The following is a 19,282-nucleotide window of genomic DNA, read 5'->3' as shown; positions in this document are numbered from 1 at the left end:
GCATGAGTCCTATATACTTTAGGAGACATGATTACTAATCGGTTACAAGGTCAAAGTCCTAGTAGGATTACAAGATATGAGTCCTAGTAGGATTACAGGATATGAGTTCTATTAGAATTACAATGTATGAGTCCTAATAGTAGGAGTACAGGGAATTCTCGTAGTAATCCGTCTTCTTCCTTCCTTGTGGTTATTGGGGATCTATCCCCGACAACATCGGATAAAGTGTTGGACAAATTGGTACGGAGACTACAATGGCTGTGTCAAAAAGTATACACTAGAGGTGGTAAAAGGGCCTAATGATTTGGCCTAACTATTTTAAGAATTTGGCTCAATAAGGACGAACTAAAATACTATTTGCTTTTGAAGTAATATTAATTAGGATTGTGTTGGATTGTGAAGGAGGCATAAAGAGTATTTATGTGGACCGGATGACGATCCAATGCCTATCCAAAGTGACCATGGGATCAATACTCACTGGCTTTTACTAACCGTTGAAGCAACGACTCTTTTGAATTATTAAGCTATTTATAACTCCTCTATTCATCCTTTGAAGTGATTGTAGTGTGCTGAATACAAGACACATCAAGAAAACATTCATGCCACTAAAGTGCTAAGATTGATCATCTTAGGCAATTAGCACAAGCTTATATAGTGATTATTAGTGCTAGATTATGCCTAAAGTGATAGAGAGTTAGGTGTCTCTACCCCCTGTGTGGTTCTTGGAGTGAACCAATCTTTTAAGTTTGGTGTGCCGACACTTTCGCGGACCTTGGTAGCTCACCAACAAGTTTTCGATCCTCCAACTTGGTTTGGAGCTGCGAGGATGACCATGTTCGAGGGAGGAGAGAGACCCCTTAATTACTTCATGGAGAAGCTCCATAGTGGAGTCGGTAGTAAGATGACCAGAAGAGAGGGAATGGTGAGCCTTATCTTTGTGGTAAGCTTCTCATCCGTTTTAGCAAGAGCCCCTATGTCAAGCCTAAGACCTTGACCGAGAGCATATTCTTGGTGGAGCTCCGGACTAGGGGTAACATTGCTTATATTGATACCACGTGATAAATCTTTGTGCTGAGTTTGCATCTTTTATAAACCATTCCTTCACGTTTCCGCATTTCATACTTGCCATTTAAGTGCCTTTACGTTTTTAGAGTAGTTCTTCCTAAGATTAGCTTTATGGTACAAACTCTTTGTGGGCGTGGGAAGTTTCATACTAGATCAACCTGGCTTAGATGCACATCTAAATAGTATGAACTAGTTTTTTTCATGTAATTAGTGGAAGTCATAGGTTTAATTAAGTTTTTAAGTTAACTAATTCACTCCCTTCCTGTCTTATTAGGCTATACGAGTACCGTTTTCTTTCACCCATATAACCTATTTGTGGTTGTGGTGCGGTGGTACCATTTTGAAAGTTTAAGGATAAGGGCTAACTTATAATCCTTACCATTCCAAACATAGCACCTACGATCTTTTCCTCGAAGCAAGGATAAAAATAGAGAGGTGCTATGCGTATGTGGTCCATTATTCCTCACGAGGAGCTGGGCTGTAAGTAGATTTTGGATGTCGGGTGTTAAGATTCCTTGGACTTGTTTGTTTCAAGTTTGTTTGTTTCAAGTTGTTGAGAGACCTGCCTAGCTCAGGCATCAATTCGAGGTGTTGGATTTTGAGCGTCTAGGGTTTGATAGTGCTGCGGCAACAACAAAACAAGCTACTTGTGTTGGAACATGCCCACCTAAGTTCCATAAGTGATGTGGACGAATCGCTAATAATGACACATTAAACTAAACTAGGAGCTATCTGCAACAATACCACACATTTATTTATGGACACATAGTGGCGGACCCAGGGCTCAGCAACCCTAGGCGCCCGCCCGAGATCTTTAGTTCTCATGTCCATTGGACCAATCATCAAGTACCACGTGCATATATATGGTGAGAGGTCTAATTCCTTGCCCAGACTCCTAGAAACACTTGGGTTCGCCGTTGTGGACACGTTAGCTGCTAACATGGCATACCCGGCTGCCAAGTAGTCGTTTCCACCAAATTTGTATACTTATGATATATTTAATTTAATATATTTCTATATAGCTAGTCTATGTTATTTTTAACATATTAGTATTATTGTCAAGTACCCTTATTAATTAGTCAAATCCATCAATTTATGGCTTTCTTTTTTCTGGCATAAATCACAACACGCAGGATAATAATTAAGGCTGGCAAATATGTTTTGGGCACTTGACTAGGTATGTAAGGTAATTAAGCGGGCACGGCTTGTGGTCTAATTTCTAAGATTGCAAATTTTTATGAGATTATTTTTTTTTCAAATGTTGAAATTGCAGTGCTTATGAGACGGTGGGTTAGGTGATCTTGTGGCCCGGGGTTCATATGGCGATTGCATGATGCTCGGATCATTAATTAATTAATTAGTTTAAGATATTAGCTTATAGGTTAGGTGCTCTCATTTGCGTCATGGATAATGTCATCTCCTACCATTGATGGATTTGACAAGTTTTATTCAGTCCTTCAATATGATTTATATATATACATTTAATTTGTCATATATGTATCCATAAATGCCTATAATATCGCACGCGAGCACATGTGTGCACATGTTTATGGCGCATACAACTCCCTAATTTATAATTCTTCGATTCGATTCGATGTACATATATATGACATCTCATGGGCAATTCATTCTAAATTGTAGATCATTTTCACATTTTATATTTATAGATTTTATTATATATCTAGTGTATATTTAGGTACATACTTAAAGCTATGAAATTAATTTTCTAACGCCGACCATTATACATGTTAGGCTACTACCTGGTACTGCAGCATATGCATGTGGTGGTTGAATTTTCCGATGGCCGGATTGATCGGAATCATCATGGACTACGCACGCAGGCAGAGATATGGATGAACAGAATGATAGATATATAGGATTCAGCTGATGCAAGACCCAGCAAAATGTATAACAACACTAGCTTGGCTTGGCCGCCGGCTGCGCAGCCGTCGCCGCCCAGCCCAGCCCTGACGTATAATATAATGTTCCGATTCATTCCACGGTCAATTCAAAACCTACCTAATTAATTAATTACTTAATATATATGCATGCTCCATGCACAGCTAACCCTATCATTCATGAAAACAGCATGCATTTGTGCTTTTTTTTTCTTCTAAAAAAATCCAATCAACACAGCTTGGACTTCCACCGGGCCGGTCGCAGCTTTAATTTCCCGGTTTTTCGTATGTCTATGCATCAGTTTGATGCGCTCGGTCTACACATGGAAATAAAACGTCGTCGTTCAAAGTTGTACATATTGTAGTATAGACCTGTACAATATTTAGTGAAAAACGACCATCACATTCATCATGCATGCTTGTGATATATATGAATCTCGCACGAACCAAGCAACTCTTTAATTAACTTCTTCCCACAAATAAATAAACATGTTATATGTCGCTTTGATTGTATATATTACTGGCTCCGATCCAGCACAAATTAAAGCTAGTTAATTGTTTGGAATCGTAAAATTAAATAGACCTTTTAATTTGCAACAGAGAAAATGTTACCCCTCCGTCCCAAAATATAGCTACGTTTAGGTTTTTCCAAAGCCAAACTTTTCAACTTTGATCAACAATATCTCTAAAAATAATTTACTTCAAATAAAAAAGATTACATATTATAATAGTTGGCTTCACAATAAATCTAATAACATTATTTTTAGTCTTCATGATTATTTCGCTCAAAAATGAAAAAGTTTGACTTTGAAAAAAATCTAACTGCATTCTGGGATTACTTGGAGTCAGCGGCAAGCAACCTTGAAGCAAGATGAATTTTAGTTTGGCCGATGGACCAGATCTTTAATTTGGTCAACAAAGCAATCGAGTCCTAGCTAGTACAGTACATTATGGAATGGTTCGGCGACGCATCTGCTGACATCAGTCCGGCCACATGCTGTACATGTGCGCTGTGCTGCATATACATATACATAATTAGAATGAGTGGTGGATGCATACGTCGTACGTCCACCATATCATGATATCATATCCATCGGATTTTCTTCTTTCCAACAATCGATTATTAATTCCCGCGGAGCGGAGCAGGCCGGCTGCAGCAATACAATTCATACCCGGCCCATATATGCACAGTGTGTATGTGTTTCTCTCCATCCTAAACACTATATATACACACATACATGCTCAAACATACAGCTAGCTCATGGCTGCTAGCTAACTCGATCATCATCCAAGTCTCGTGATGGCCGAGCATCAGCAGCATGCGGCGCCAGCGCTGGCGTCGTCGAGCCGCCGGAGCCTCAGCTGGGGCTCCTCCATCTCGCAGTCGTTCCGGCAGATGGAGACAGAGGACCCCTTCGGGCGGGCGCAGTCGGAGCACGACCACCGCGTCGACGACGAGGAGAACCTGCGCTGGGCGGCGCTCGAGAAGCTGCCCACCTACGACCGCATGCGGCAGGGCATCCTCAGGAGGGCGCTCGACCAACAAGAAGGCGGCGGCGGCGTCGAGGTCGTCGACATCCAGAAGCTCGCCGGCGGCGACGGGGGCCGCGCCCTCTTGGAGCGCCTCTTCCAGGACGACAGCGAGCGATTCCTGCGCCGGCTCAGGGATCGCATCGACATGTATGTAATCATGCATCGATTTCTAGCTCGATATGCCATATATCGATCGCCGGCTGATGACCATTCATTGCAGGGTGGGCATCGAGCTCCCGACCATCGAGGTCCGCTACGAGCAGCTGACGGTGGAGGCGGACGTCGTCGCCGCCGGCCGCGAACTCCCCACGCTCTCGAACGCCGCCACCAATTTTCTCCAGGTTCATTGTTAATTACTCCCTCCGTTCTTGACACCATTAACTTTTTTCATTTTTATTTGTTTTCCTATTCATCTTTCCTACAAATTATTTTGCAAATAAATAAACTTACAAGTTATATTTATTTTAGTTAACTAACTCATGGTCAAAGTTGGAAGTAAAAAGTCGTATATTTAAGAATGAAGTCGTATATTTAAGAATGGAGGGAGTATTCATCAACTTCATTCACTATTTAATCAATCAAATTAACTAATAATCTGCATGTAGATAGATAGATAGATAGATACAGTACATAGGTATAGATAGATAGCATGCACTGTGATTATGACGTGCCTCCATGCATATATGCAAGCTTCATTCTGTTGGGGCATGCATGCCACGTGCACAGGCCCGTACCGTTAACCTGACTTTAGGCACGGCACGTGCACGTATTTCTATTTTTTCAAAAAAAATATTTAGGTTGTTTATGACATCATCAGCGCGCACGCTAGAAAGTAGTAGTAATCGTATGTGGTTAAGAAATTACCTACGTACTAGCTACTAGTCAAGCAAGCAAGAACAATTGTTTATTTGAGAGATGGCAAAAGGCACACAAAATTAAAGTTGAAAAGACAACTGATTCAAATTGACCGACTAGTTCCCTTGAAATAGGCATGGATGATCGCTCGCCTGCACATGTTCTGTGCCCCTGTTTTGCTTTCAATTATATTCAACGGGGAGTACGACCTCCATATATCGTACCAGCACCAATCAAGTCTGAGACGGCGACGGCTTGATAAAATCCCTTTTAGCACAAAAAATGACTAACCAAATTATTTTCCTTGTGTTTAAGCATTCTAGGACATTGACACGATCTTCGATACGTTACTTTAACCGATGATATCTATAAAAATAAATTACTTGAAATAGAAAGAATTGCATATTATGCTAGTTTGTTTCATGGTTAATCTAGAAATATCATTTATACGTTGGCAACCTTTATAATTTTTTTCGCTATTAACTGTCAAAGTTTAAAACCTTTGACTTCTGAAAAAAAATCTAAAAATGCTTATATTTGGGGATAGAGGAAGTAACCTAAGTATATACATGCCCTGTTTAAATTTTTATAAAAGGCTACTAAAAAGAAAACCTCTATCAGTTGCAAACAAACTCTACTTATTATAGCCTGTCCATAGTTCAATTTTCAATATCCAACAACCCATCCAGTTTTATGCACTATATTTAAATATAGTAACACATCGGCATCTGTGATGATATGGCACCGTAATTATGAAGAGAGGCCGGCAACTGCTTTCCTTTTCTTTCTTTATTTTTCGTTCCGAGAAAGAATGTTGACCGCAGTTAGTTTAGCATGTTCTAGAAGCTGTCTCCTTTCAACTTCAATCAATATGACTTGTTGCTGTGTATGATCTGAGCTAACAGAGCACGCAACTCACCGATATATGCTGCATTGCAGGGCCTCATTGGACGGTTTGGTTCTTCAAACAAGAGGAACATCACCATACTTAAGAATGTCAATGGTGTCCTTAAGCCATCCAGGTACACATGCACCTATTTGCTTAGTGCTGTGTCGCCATCCAAATCCAACTGCTCCCTGGATCTTTCAACCCAACTCAACCTGATCATCTGATGCTTTCCGTGTCCTCTCCTTCAGCTAACCGAAAGTAGTTGGTCTAGCTAGCACTAGCAGCATCATTTTCTTAAGAGGAATACGTTACTTTTTTTTTACCCTTTTATGATGAAGTCAAATAATAAGGTGTTTTAATTTTCTTCCTTTTTCTATATATCATACTTTCACGTACTCTGTTTCAGTCAGAAGTACGTATGTGCCAATCAATCTTCCTAGCTAGAAGAAATTCCAGCTATGAGTTTTGTTTCTTTGCATCATATATGCTCCCGCTTGCCCTACTCTATACTACTACCTGATAGTATTGAGCACTGTAAAAAACCACTAGAAATAAATGAAAGCAACTACTGAGCTATCTGTTTTCAGGATGACGCTTCTTCTTGGGCCTCCATCCTCAGGAAAGAGCACGTTCATGCGAGCACTCACGGGAAAGCTTGACAAAAATCTCAAGGTTTAGCATGGATCCATCCATCACCTTGTGCCATTCTGTCAGTTTCGCCTATATCCGTTTATATATGTCACATGCTGCTGTGTCGTTCTATTGCAAAACCAGGTCTCTGGCAGCATCACATATTGTGGCCATCCACTTTCAGAGTTCTATCCTGAGAGGACGAGCGCATATGTTGGTCAGTATGATCTCCACAATGCAGAGATGACTGTAAGAGAGACGTTGGATTTCTCCAGGAGGTGCCTAGGCATCGGTGCCAGATATGAGATGCTCGCAGAACTTGCGAGAAGGGAGCGGGACGCAGGCATTAAGCCAGACCCTGAGATCGACGCTTTCATGAAAGCTACTGCAGTACAAGGACAGGAGACTAATATTGTAACAGACGTCACTCTCAAGGTGAGTGAGGTTCTGATCGAGTTTACTGATAGATGGTCAAAAAACTTCAGGATTGCGTTTACCAAAAACTTGTCTTCTCATCAGGTGCTTGGGCTGGACATCTGTGCTGATATCACCATCGGCGATGAGATGATCAGAGGAATTTCTGGTGGGCAAAAGAAACGTGTGACAACCGGTATGGATACAAATCATACCAGGCCAATTCATTTTCTATGCAAATTAACCCACCAGGATTATCTGTCTATTTCTTTTTCCCTTGTGTGTAGGGGAGATGCTAACGGGACCGGCAATGGCTTTGTTTATGGACGAAATATCCACTGGTCTGGATAGCTCGAGCACATTCCAGATCGTAAAGTTTATGAGTCAGCTGGTCCATGTGATGAACGAGACTGTCATGATCTCTCTGCTCCAGCCACCACCAGAGACCTACAATCTTTTTGATGACATAATCCTACTATCAGAAGGATACATAGTGTACCATGGGCCACGGGAGAACATCTTGGAGTTCTTTGAGTCTGCTGGCTTCCGCTGCCCTGAAAGGAAAGGTGTCGCCGACTTTCTTCAAGAGGTCACCTCCAAGAAAGACCAGCAGCAATACTGGTACCTTGATCAGGATCAGTATCGTTATGTATCCGTAGCAGAGTTTGCAGAACGTTTCAGGTCTTCCCATGTAGGCCAGCTGATGCACAAGGAGCTGCAAACTCCTTTCGACAAGTCCAAAACCCATCCTGCTGCGCTGACCACCAGAAAGTATGGGCTTTCCAGCTGGGAATCGTTCAAGGCGGTGATGTCGAGAGAGCAGCTGCTGATGAAGCGCAACTCCTTCATCTACATTTTCAAGGTCACCCAGTTGATCATCCTTGCGCTCATGTCCATGACTGTGTTCCTCAGAACAAAGATGCCGCATGGCCAGATTTCTGATGGCACCAAGTTCTTTGGGGCTCTGACTTTCAGTTTGATAACGGTCATGTTCAATGGGTTCGCTGAGCTACAATTGACCATAAAGAAGCTTCCAGTTTTCTACAAGCATAGGGATTTCTTGTTCTTCCCTGCGTGGACCTTTGGGCTGGCAAACATAATCTTGAAGGTCCCTGTCTCGCTCGTGGAAGCAGCAGTATGGGTTGTTCTCACGTACTATGTGATGGGCTTTGCACCTGCTGCAGGAAGGTATGCATAATCCTAGCTTGTACCAACTTTCACCATTCGGATTTCGTCATTTGATCATATCATGTAGCAGCTTCATGATGAGTTCATCTGTGTGTCGGAAATATATAGGTTCTTTCGTCAGTTTATAGCTTTCTTTGCCACACATCAAATGGCAATGGCTTTGTTCCGATTTCTTGGAGCAATTTTGAAAACAATGGTCGTGGCCAATACTTTTGGGATGTTCGTGCTGCTTATGATTTTCATCTTTGGAGGATTTGTCATCCGTAGAAGTAAGTATGCTGCCGTGTAATAAAATTCATTTACATCTTTTCATTCAATTGGATGGAAGTAAAACCTTTTGATTTCTGAATATGATATATGGACAGATGACATCAAACCATGGTGGATCTGGGGTTACTGGGCATCTCCTATGATGTATAGCCAAAATGCAATATCTATCAATGAGTTCCTTGCCAGTAGATGGGCTATTGTAAGTTTTTCTTCTTCTAGTAAAGGTGGTGGTTGTGATTTTGAATTAACGACATCCATTTTAATACAGCCAAACAATGACACGACTATTGACGCACCAACAGTAGGCAAAGCTATTCTTAAATCCAAAGGGTTGTTTACCGGAGAATGGGGATTTTGGCTTTCCATCGGAGCCCTTATAGGATTCATTATTTTGTTCAACGCCCTCTACCTTTGGGCCCTGACATACTTGAGTCGTAAGCACTATTGTTTTTTCTTCTTGTATTTACTTACTGTGGACACTTTGGTGAGGGGGACTTACATCACTTGATATGTTTTGTTCCGTCCAGCAAGTAGTGGCTCCAATGCACAAGTTTCAGAAGGTGAAGACAATGAAAGTGAAATGGTAGAACAAGGAAGAAACAAAGATGCAGGAGTAACAGAGAGAGCAGCAGAGTCACGCGTCACTTTGCCTTTCCAGCCTCTTTCACTTTGCTTTAACCATATAAACTATTATGTGGACATGCCTGCAGTAAGCCTAGCTACGTTCTTCCTGATGAGTTCTCATGCACACACATCATCATCATATGATTCATGACACAAGTTCCTTATCTTGTTTTTTTCAGGAAATGAAGGAACAAGGATTCACAGAAAGCCGTCTACAGCTGCTCTCCGATATCAGTGGTAGTTTCAGGCCAGGGGTTCTGACAGCATTAGTTGGTGTGAGTGGAGCTGGAAAGACCACTTTGATGGATGTCCTGGCAGGAAGGAAAACTAGCGGAGCTGTTGAAGGAGATGTTACCCTGTCCGGTTACCCCAAAAAACAAGAAACTTTTGCCCGGATCAGTGGCTATTGCGAACAGACTGATATCCATTCCCCGAATGTTACCGTGTATGAATCCATAGCCTACTCTGCGTGGCTGCGCCTTCCCTCAGATGTTGACGACGTTACGAAAAAGGTACTAGCAGCAGTTCGTTCCGTTCTTTTTTTATTTGACGTTGCCTAGCTCAAATTTGAGCTAACCAGCGTCATGTAAATCAGAACAGAGGGAGTACTTACTTGAAAATAAACAGCAACTAATCGTTCGTTTCTGACTTATATATTGCACTGTTAGATGTTTGTGGAGGAAGTGATGGCCCTTGTAGAGCTTGATGTGTTGCGCAACGCGCTGGTGGGTCTCCCTGGAGTGAGTGGGTTATCAACTGAACAAAGAAAAAGGCTGACGATTGCCGTGGAGCTGGTAGCAAACCCTTCAATCATCTTCATGGACGAGCCAACTTCTGGTCTTGACGCTCGAGCTGCAGCAATTGTCATGCGTACAGTGAGAAATACAGTTAACACGGGGCGTACTGTGGTTTGCACAATCCATCAGCCCAGCATTGACATATTTGAGTCTTTTGATGAGGTTCTCAGCTCATCTCTCTGCTATAACCCCCCCAATCTCAAAACTGTTTTTTTATTTTTATTTTTTTTTGCTCACAATGCAAGGCAATTGGTTTCTTTTCCAGCTTCTGCTTTTGAAACGAGGAGGGCAGGTTATTTATGCTGGTGAACTTGGTCGCCACTCTCACAAACTAGTCGAGTATTTTGAGGTCAGTCCTCTTTTCTTATGTGTTTCAGTTTGGGGATGACAAAGGTTTAGTTGATTCCGTAACTTGCTAACACATATGACAAGTGAATAATCTCATTTCCTGCAGGCGATTCCAGGTGTACCAAAGATCACACAAGGATATAATCCTGCGACGTGGGTGCTGGAAGTTAGCTCTCCTCTATCTGAGGCTCGCCTGAACATGAATTTTGCTGAAATTTATGCTAACTCTGTGCTTTATAGGTAACTAGCCTCACCTTTTCAACAAGGCTCTTCTTTATCACTGACTTGTTCTACGTACAAATCCTTGTTTTTTCGAAGAAAAAAAAATCCCTGAAAGCGGAGAGTGAAAAATGGCAGCAGCTGTCACATTCATCCTGTTGTCTATTTTCTTGGGTAGCATGGTTTCACAATTCTTGTACATTGAGGAATTAAAACTATGATTAATGCAATATTTGACTCTTCACACTTACTTCATAACTATGATCAGGAAAAACCAAGAACTAATCAAGGAGTTGAGCATTCCCTCACCAGACTACCAGGATCTGTCATTTCCTACAAAATATTCGCAGAATTTCTATGGTCAATTTGTTGCAAACTTCTGGAAGCAATATCGTTCTTACTGGAAGAATCCACCCTACAATGCCATGCGCTATCTGATGACACTGCTCTTTGGCCTTGCATTTGGTACAGTATTTTGGCAAAAAGGAAAGAACATGTATGACCCTTCTTCGATGCTGTAGTTGAAACAAAAATTGTTTAAATAATTCTATATTAGCTTCTGTGGTGGCACTAATAATGCTTATATATTTTTTTACAGAGATTCACAACAAGATTTATACAACCTACTTGGAGCCACGTATGCTGCTACCTTCTTTCTTGGGGCTTCCAATTGCATCACTGTTCAGCCTGTTGTGTCAATTGAGCGAGCAGTTTTCTATCGCGAAAAGGCAGCGGGGATGTACTCTCCATTATCCTACGCGTTTGCGCAGGTAATAATCCTTAACCTTGTTGGTATTAATATAAATTAATGTTTGAGCCCATTTGAAATTAATATATTACTTGTCCATGTAGTATATTTATAATGATATACTACTTGTTCATATTTATTCTTTGAAATTATGAGCTTAATTTGTTAAAATTTCTCATTATTTGAGCTATGATGTTTTCTCAGTTTCCTTATATACTAGTAGTATATAATTAGAGAAATTTTGGCAGGCATGTGTGGAGGTCATCTACAACATCTTTCAGGGGATTCTGTACACGGTCCTGATATATGCGATGATTGGATATGATTGGAAAGCTGATAAATTCTTCTATTTCCTGTTCTTCATCACTGCGAGCTTCAACTACTTCACGACGTTCGGTATGATGCTGGTGGCATGCACTCCCTCTGCATTGCTGGCAAACATCCTCATCACGTTTGCGCTACCCCTATGGAACCTCTTTGCTGGATTCCTCGTCGTCAGACCGGTGAGCAAAGCAATGCAATGCAATGCAATCTGACTATCTGTGACCTTATTAATAATGACGCCATCATATTAATTGCTGCATTGCAGGCAATACCAATTTGGTGGAGGTGGTACTATTGGGCCAACCCAGTCTCCTGGACCATCTATGGTGTCGTGGCATCACAGTTTGGCGAGAATGGTCGTTCGATTTCAGTTCCCGGAGGGGCGCCCGTGGCGGTGAATGAGTTTTTGAAGGATAATCTCGGCATCCGGCATGACTTCCTAGGCTATGTCGTGCTCGTCCATTTCGCCTACATCATCGCCTTCTTCTTCGTCTTTGGTTATTCCATCAAGTTCTTCAACTTCCAGAAACGTTAATTAATTAGCTCCGGAGTCCGGTAAACTACCAGATTCCATCATATCTACAGGCAGGCAGTAGACTGTAGACATCATCTCAATCTCTTCTCTTAATTCATAGTTGAAGCCAATATGCAGTCCCAAGCTTTTGTACTTGTGTATAGTTATCGTAAGTGGAAAGCCGTGTAGGATTTTACTGCAGTAGCTATCCCTGCTTCGGAAGGGACTATATGTAAATTGAAATATATATATATAATTTCTAACGAAAGATGCCCAATTTTCCAATTTTTTTGAACAGACAGTAAAAACTTTGCTGAATTTTTATTAGAAAGGAGAGAAAGAAAAGTTTAAAAGGAATTACAACCGGTGGCGCCAAAGGGCGCCCAACTGTATAGGAGAAAAAAACAAACCAAAAGAACCACCACTGCACGATTACAGCTAACCACTCCCTGCGCAAGAACTAAACGTTTGGGTGGAGGTGTTGGTTGATGACAACTGATACTGCTGGAAATCTTCCCTAATAAGGAATGCCACATCCTCAAAAAGCTTACTACCCTGATTAAAAGTTCTTCTGTTTCGTTCTTTCCAGACATTCCAACAAAAATAGATGACAAACCCATCGAAGAGCGGTCGGTTCTGCATCCCAATCAGTATCCTACCTCACTTGCACCAGTTTGTGAATTGAGGATGTCCCATTCGCTGCGGCACGTGATGTAGATCAAACCATGTAGCCCAACGGTTCCACACCGTAGCGGTGTATGTGCAGTTCCTTGCATAAATGTGTCGACATCTCTGGTTACACGTTGCATAGCTTGCAGATCGGATCATTTGGCCAACCCTTTTTTGCCAAATTACTTGCCATTAGAATTTTCCTATGTAGTAGCTGCATTTCGGCTCTGCTTTCGCCTTCCATATCGGGGTGACGTTGATTTTCTTTGTGTCCGGCCGTGGAACTGGATGAGCTATGCACTTTTAATTAAGTATTTTTCATTTTCTGTCCAGCGCCACTTGGTCTCATCCTCAGTGTCTAGATTGCGGTGAATGTATATGGATTTCCTCCCAAAGATTTCCAATTTCAATTGTGACCTGGGGAACTCTGAACCAATTCTAATTTTCTCTTTTTATAAGTAATTCTGAACCAACTTTTAAATAAAAAAATAAAACAAAAAGGAAAAAGGGGGTTGGACTTCCTGCAGTTGGGGCTCCTCTCTAACCCAGCCAACTAATCAACCACCGCTGCTCCGCTGGTCGTCTTCCACTCTTCCTCCTCCCTCCCCCCCCCCCCGGATCCAGCTCAGCTCTCGTCGCCCTGTGCTCTTCTTGATCTGCTCACCCGTACTTGGGAGGATCGATCTGCTGCTAAGAGGAAGGGGAGTCGGGTCACATGATGAGATGGGGGAGCAGCGGGCAGGCCGCGGATTCCTTCTACCAGGTCCGCCCCGATTGCAGCCAAAACGTCCCCAGCACCAGGTTCAAGATCAAGGTGAGTGAGCTCATACTTCTTAATTCTTTCCTCGCCGTCCCCGATTGGTTCGAGATCCAAGCCCCAGCTGCTTTGGTTTCAGGTCGGCAAGACACTGAGCGTTCGGAAATGGCACGCTGCGTTCACGCGTGAAGGCTGCCTGGATATCGCTTCGGTTCTAAGCCGCATACAGAGAGGGGTACGCTACGCTGCTAGGATGTTCCTTGCTCATACCCAATATAATAAATTCATCTGGACCTCAACCGTCTCTGTATCTGCTTGCTTTCCTAGGGTGTCCACCCTGCCATCAGGGGAGAGGTTTGGGAGTTCTTGCTTGGCTGCTATGACCCCGAGAGCACCTTCGATGAGCGGGAACAGATTAGGCACAGGAGAAGGTGACCACTCTCTCATACTGTGAACTAGTACTTCCCCTTTTGACGTTCCCTGCGGAATTTGATGAACTGAATGCTGCCGTAAACAACAACTATCCCAGGATGCAGTATGCTAGATGGAAGGAAGAATGCAGAGAGATGGATTCTCACGTTGGCAGTGGTAAAATTGTCACCGCCCCAATCATCACTGAGGATGGAGTCCCTATTAAGGATCCATTGGTTTTACTCGAGGCTGCTTCGGACACACAAGCTACTTCCACCAGCAGCAGTGGAGCTGAGGTCAGCGACTCCCCGAACCGTGTCATGGATAAGAAAATCATTGAATGGAAACTTACGCTGCATCAGATTGGTAAGGCCTAACCTGCGATTCTTTCAATACTCTTGCCTGCCATTGTTCCATTGCTTTCTTCTTTCCTAATGAAGCTGCATCATAGGCCTTGATGTTCTACGCACTGACCGCTCCATGGTATTTTATGAGAACAAAGAAAATCTTTCAAAGTTGTGGGATATTCTAGCTGTCTATGCATGGATTGACAAAGAAGTTGGTTATTGTCAAGGTGGGTACCTCGCTCTTTGACAGTAGCTTTTGTTTATTGTCTCCACGGTATCTTACATAAGTTTCTGTTTTTTTTTCTTTTCCTCATCTTGATTAGGAATGAGTGATTTATGTTCACCCATGATAGTACTGCTCAATGATGAAGCAGATGCATTTTGGTGCTTTGAGAGGTTGATGCGTAGGCTGGTACATACTGCTTCTCCATCAGTTTTTGGTTGACATGATTCTTTCATCTCTTTTAATCGCCGTCTGCTTGAAATTTTCAAGCGAGGGAATTTCAGATGCACACAGCAGTCTGTTGGAGTGGAAAACCAGCTTCAACATCTTGCTTCTATTATTCAGGTGCTCGACCCAAAGTTACATGACCACCTAGGTACTGAACAGAGACTTGTAGAGCTGTGAGCCATTCAACCCGTGTCACCATTTGCTGGTTTTGCATTCTGTAACTGGTTCATGTTGACTCCTGAACACAGAAACACTTGGTGGGGGTGACTATCTCTTTGCATTTCGCATGTTCATGGTACTGTTCCGGCGAGAACTGTCATTTGGGGACTCCTTGTACCTTTGGGAGGTAAATGTTACATCTTGACATGTGGTTTTAAATAAAAAACAATTGATCTACCCGTATGAAGTACAATATTTAAACTAGGACCATTGGATTTTATTTAGGCCTCAAATTGTCAAGGAATGGAACTTTTTCCTTGTCATAGTCTTTTGCTCTGTTATTTACTACTTCTCCTCTACAAATATATCGAGAATAAGTTTGGTCACTGATGCCATCCAACATGGTGGATGGCTTCTTTCATTTTACACAATGTGTCCACTCACAAAATGCATGGTGTGAGGTTTTAAAATGCCTACTTCAGAAAATTATGTGACCACAGCTGGTGGTGGTTACTAGTCATCTCTCGTTTTTCTCTCAAAATTATCTTAGAATTTCTTACAGCATGTAAAATGTAAGAATTTTAATGCAAGATCAATCAACAACAGTTCTGAACACTATCTAGTTGGGGATTAGGGACTAGAATACATGGTGGCACTAAAAACACTATCTGAACTTTGGTTAAATTATCAATCCACATGGATCCGTGCTGAGTCTGGTGCATCCTGCAGGCCAGCACACTTTGTCCAAAAAAACAAAGATATATGTTCTATCTTCAGTTGCATTTAACTCTGGCTTTTCTGCACCAAAAGAAAAGAAGCCAAAACTTTGATAATTGTGAAGAACCGTGGAGTGCGCAATGTACTTACCATCTAATTGTTTTCAAAAAGTGTGTTGTGGTTTACCATTGGTAACTGTTCAGTGACCTTAGGAAGTTAGCCAACCATATTTAGTACGTGGCTTGTGAATAAATTGGTCGATGACTAATGGCCATATTATTCCACATCCTATCTGCAGATGATGTGGGCTCTAGAATACGATCCTGACATCTTCTCTACTTATGACGAAGCTGGGGTGGCAACCCACAAAATTGAAGGATTTAAACCAAAGGTAAAATCAATACGTCAGTTTGGCAAGTACGAGAGGGAGAATATGAAGAATGGGGCAAATGATGGTGATGGACCTGTCCCTATTTCGGTTTTCCTGGTTGCTAGTGTTCTGAAAGAGAACGGTCCAAAGCTGCTGCAAGAAGCTCGAGGGATCGATGACGTTATCAGGGTAAGCTGGATCAAGCCATTCCTTTCCTTAGAATCTCTCTTTTCCGTTCTTGCTTTACAAAAGAAACACATAAGGCTGCATCACTATTTCACACTGTGAAGGAGTAGAATGACATATGCAAAGACTCATATGAGCAGGAAAAGGGGAACACTGGACATTGCAAGGGAATTGTTCCCAGACCTGAAAAAAGGAGAAAACATTTAAAGTTTTGTATGTGGATTTAGCATCATGTAACTCTTGCTTTCTTTTTTTTTTTGTGTAACTCAGATATTGAACAATATTAACGGGGACTTGGATGCACAAAGGGCTTGTGCTGTTGCACTGAAGCTTCACAAGAAGTACCTCAAAAAGGTAATTAGCTGTGGAAAAAAATTTCTTGTTTTTCAGCCGCAGATGTGCACAGCTAGTTGGCTTCTAATCTTACGCAACATTTGTTCTCTTCGTCAGTTGCAGGGAAAGAAAACCTAACATCAGGTGGTGAGAGGCTGTATATGGGACTTGCCACAAGCCCACAACCACAGGCCGGGGGTTGTAAAGAGCAAGAGAGTGGTAGTTGTTATGTGTAAAGAGTATTGACCCCATGATTGTTCCCGGCTTCCTTCCATGTATCGAGTGAATGAAGACAGAATAAGGTAATCGTCCACTGTAGGTTAGTATTCTGTTCAACGATGGAAGTTGAAATGTATTACTTGCCCACACTCGAACGAACAGACGAAAATTGTTGACTTGTGGTAATGAATTGTAAAAAATACATTATTTTGCCCCTTATATTCTCTACTAGCCCGGCGTTGAATATTTTTCTAATAGTGACTGCACATGTTGCCAAAAAAAAAGTTGACTCCAAATGGGTCCGGCACACATGGAACTTAGGATAGAGATAAAAAAAAACACATGATGTGGCTGCTGGGATTCGAGCCCAGGTCTCCACGGCCACAACGTGGAATTCTCACCACTAAACTACAGCCACTTTGGTGATGTATTCTCTTTCGTGACCTTTCTTATAGAATGCTTTGGTCCTTGATTCTCAATCTGTCAGGAATACGGCGTGCTTGTGTTGGTGGTTGCCGGCCACGCCCAGCCGAGGCCAGCAGCGATGGATGCCATGGCCATGGGATGGAACTTGCTTGCATTGCCGTGCTTTGGGGCGATTCCAAGCTTGCCGAAAGAGGAAACCGCGCCGCGCCGTCAGGGGAAGGGAATGCCGCCATGAGTGAGCTTCCTTCCTTCAAGTATCCTCTCGCCCTTGGTTAATTAACTGTCACCCGCGTGCTAACAGCTGGTTAATACTCCATCAATTCAATCGGCTGGCTAGCAGCTGGTTATTATTAGCATGCACCAAGGAGGAGGAGGCGGCAGCCGCGCCCGCCGCACCCGGGACAGCTGCGCCGCCGCCCTCGCCAACACCCTCTGCTCCCTCCTCCTGGGCCTCCTCCTCGTCGCCGGCGTCGTCCTCTTCGTCCTCTGGCTCGGCCTGCGCCCGCACCGCCCGCGCTTCAACATCGCCTCCTTCTCCGTTGCCGGCGGCCTCGACCCGGACTCCAGCCCCGCCGGCGCCAGCCTCGCCTTCAACGTCACGGACCGCAACCCCAACCGCCACATCGGCATCTACTACGACGCAATGCACGCCTCCGTCCACTTCTACGACGCGCTCGTCGCCTCCGGCCCGGCCTTCGCCGCCGGCTGGTACCAGCCCAACAAGACCACCACCTCCATCACGGGCCGCCTCGACGTCCGAGGCCCCGACACCACCGACGCCTCATGGCCCACCTTCTCCGCCGCCGTCCGGGCCGGCCGCGTCCCGCTGCGCCTGCAGCTCACCACCGCCATCCGCTTCAGGGTCACCAACGCCTTCCACTCCGGCAGCCAGAGGATGCACGTCAGCTGCGACCTGGTCGTCGCCGCCGACGGCGACCTGCTGCCGGACTCCGTCGGGGCCGCCTGCGACAGATACTTGTGATCGGCTTTTCCCCTCATCAAGAATACACGAAATCACAATTATATTATATGCTGTGGAAATATTATTATGAGATTTCTTGATTCTCTCACAGCAAACTAATGATGTTTATCGGCCTCTTGTTTCATTCACATACAATTGGGCACGCTGCAAACCTTCAGCCAGCATGACCTACCACCGCGCCAAAACAAGTCAATAATACGCACGGTTAAAAAGAATAACAACCCGATGAGTGTGTAGACTGACCAAGGACCGACTGCAATGGGCGCGTTCGGTGCATGTGCAGTAAAGCACTAAAGCTTGTGCCTATGTGTAGCACTGTACGTGCAGCAGCTAGTGTTCGTGCCGAATAGTGTCTTGGACTAATTTTATTTCGATATTTGATACCAATTAGAAGGATTAAATGTGAACTAATTATAAAGCTAATTGAGGCTAATTCAATCTATTAAGCCTAATTAGTCCATAATTAGCCCACTAATTAGACTTAATAGATTCGTCTCGCGAATTAACCCTCATTTATACAATTAGTTTTATCATTAGATTATATTTAATACTATTAATTAGTGTGTAAACATCCGATGTGACAGGGACTAAAGTTTAGTCCCTGACCCTATTTAATAAGTTGACTTAATAGATTCGTCTCGCGAATTAACCCTCATTTATACAATTAGTTTTATCATTAGATTATATTTAATACTATTAATTAGTGTGTAAACATCCGATGTGACAGGGACTAAAGTTTAGTCCGAGATATCCAAACACCCCTAATCATTCTTTAAAGGGAATTGTTAAAAGATCCTCGATTCCTAAAGAAATCTATGTAGATCTCTTTCCGTAATCCAACTCGCTATTTATTCATAATAGAATGAATCAATTAGCCTTTCTAAAATATAAAATGTGTACAAATGCCTATGTTAGAAAATACCCACAGTTTTATTGAGG

The 19,282-nt window shown here is 42.9% G+C and overlaps 3 protein-coding genes and 1 non-coding gene across 4 annotated transcripts; 3 read left to right on the top strand and 1 right to left on the bottom strand.

Moving 5' to 3' along the window:
• The first annotated feature begins 4,236 nt into the window (after positions 1-4,236).
• Positions 4,237-12,601, top strand: LOC101785117 (ABC transporter G family member 48). The gene is made up of 19 exons (XM_012848861.3): positions 4,237-4,643; positions 4,717-4,837; positions 6,291-6,373; positions 6,828-6,912; positions 7,015-7,305; positions 7,390-7,480; positions 7,572-8,472; positions 8,581-8,741; positions 8,838-8,941; positions 9,011-9,176; positions 9,270-9,451; positions 9,546-9,878; positions 10,035-10,325; positions 10,429-10,512; positions 10,618-10,751; positions 10,999-11,226; positions 11,329-11,500; positions 11,727-11,981; positions 12,068-12,601. Exons 1-19 carry the CDS (start codon positions 4,264-4,266, stop codon positions 12,335-12,337), a joined length of 4,332 nt encoding a protein of 1,443 aa, XP_012704315.2. The 5' UTR covers positions 4,237-4,263; the 3' UTR covers positions 12,338-12,601.
• Positions 12,602-13,563: 962 nt separating this feature from the next.
• On the top strand, positions 13,564-17,154 carry LOC101780253 (TBC1 domain family member 15). The gene is made up of 11 exons (XM_004980886.4): positions 13,564-13,799; positions 13,882-13,977; positions 14,070-14,173; positions 14,272-14,519; positions 14,605-14,727; positions 14,824-14,912; positions 14,994-15,099; positions 15,200-15,297; positions 16,126-16,386; positions 16,654-16,737; positions 16,834-17,154. The coding sequence occupies exons 1-11, from the start codon at positions 13,701-13,703 to the stop codon at positions 16,852-16,854; spliced, it is 1,329 nt and encodes a 442-aa protein (XP_004980943.1). The 5' UTR covers positions 13,564-13,700; the 3' UTR covers positions 16,855-17,154.
• Positions 17,155-17,281: 127 nt separating this feature from the next.
• On the bottom strand, positions 17,282-17,353 carry TRNAH-GUG. The gene has a single exon. It is a non-coding gene; the product is annotated as a tRNA-His (tRNA).
• A 48-nt stretch (positions 17,354-17,401) lies between these two features.
• Positions 17,402-18,471, top strand: LOC101779839 (NDR1/HIN1-like protein 2). The gene is made up of 2 exons (XM_004980884.4): positions 17,402-17,596; positions 17,702-18,471. Exon 2 carries the CDS (start codon positions 17,717-17,719, stop codon positions 18,341-18,343), a length of 627 nt encoding a protein of 208 aa, XP_004980941.1. The 5' UTR covers positions 17,402-17,596; positions 17,702-17,716; the 3' UTR covers positions 18,344-18,471.
• Positions 18,472-19,282: the final 811 nt, after the last annotated feature.

The sequence above is a fragment of the Setaria italica genome, chromosome IX (genome assembly GCF_000263155.2).
Source record: "Setaria italica strain Yugu1 chromosome IX, Setaria_italica_v2.0, whole genome shotgun sequence".
In the NCBI taxonomy this organism is placed as follows: domain Eukaryota; kingdom Viridiplantae; phylum Streptophyta; class Magnoliopsida; order Poales; family Poaceae; genus Setaria; species Setaria italica.
Note: the sequence above shows the minus strand (reverse complement) of the source record. Positions and strands in the feature narration are given on the sequence as shown.

What these genes read in the sequence shown, in the direction of transcription:
- LOC101785117 (XM_012848861.3), top strand. Translation starts at nt 4,264, where the DNA reads ATGGCCGAGCATCAGCAGCATGCGGCGCCAGCGCTGGCGTCGTCGAGC. An exon ending in CCGCCACCAATTTTCTCCAG is followed by an intron (nt 4,838 to 6,290) that starts GTTCATTGTTAA and finishes GCTGCATTGCAG; the next exon opens with GGCCTCATTGGACGGTTTGG. An exon ending in TATCCTACGCGTTTGCGCAG is followed by an intron (nt 11,501 to 11,726) that starts GTAATAATCCTT and finishes AAATTTTGGCAG; the next exon opens with GCATGTGTGGAGGTCATCTA.
- LOC101780253 (XM_004980886.4), top strand. Translation starts at nt 13,701, where the DNA reads ATGATGAGATGGGGGAGCAGCGGGCAGGCCGCGGATTCCTTCTACCAG. An exon ending in ACTCCTTGTACCTTTGGGAG is followed by an intron (nt 15,298 to 16,125) that starts GTAAATGTTACA and finishes TCCTATCTGCAG; the next exon opens with ATGATGTGGGCTCTAGAATA. An exon ending in ACAAGAAGTACCTCAAAAAG is followed by an intron (nt 16,738 to 16,833) that starts GTAATTAGCTGT and finishes TCTCTTCGTCAG; the next exon opens with TTGCAGGGAAAGAAAACCTA.
- LOC101779839 (XM_004980884.4), top strand. Translation starts at nt 17,717, where the DNA reads ATGCACCAAGGAGGAGGAGGCGGCAGCCGCGCCCGCCGCACCCGGGAC.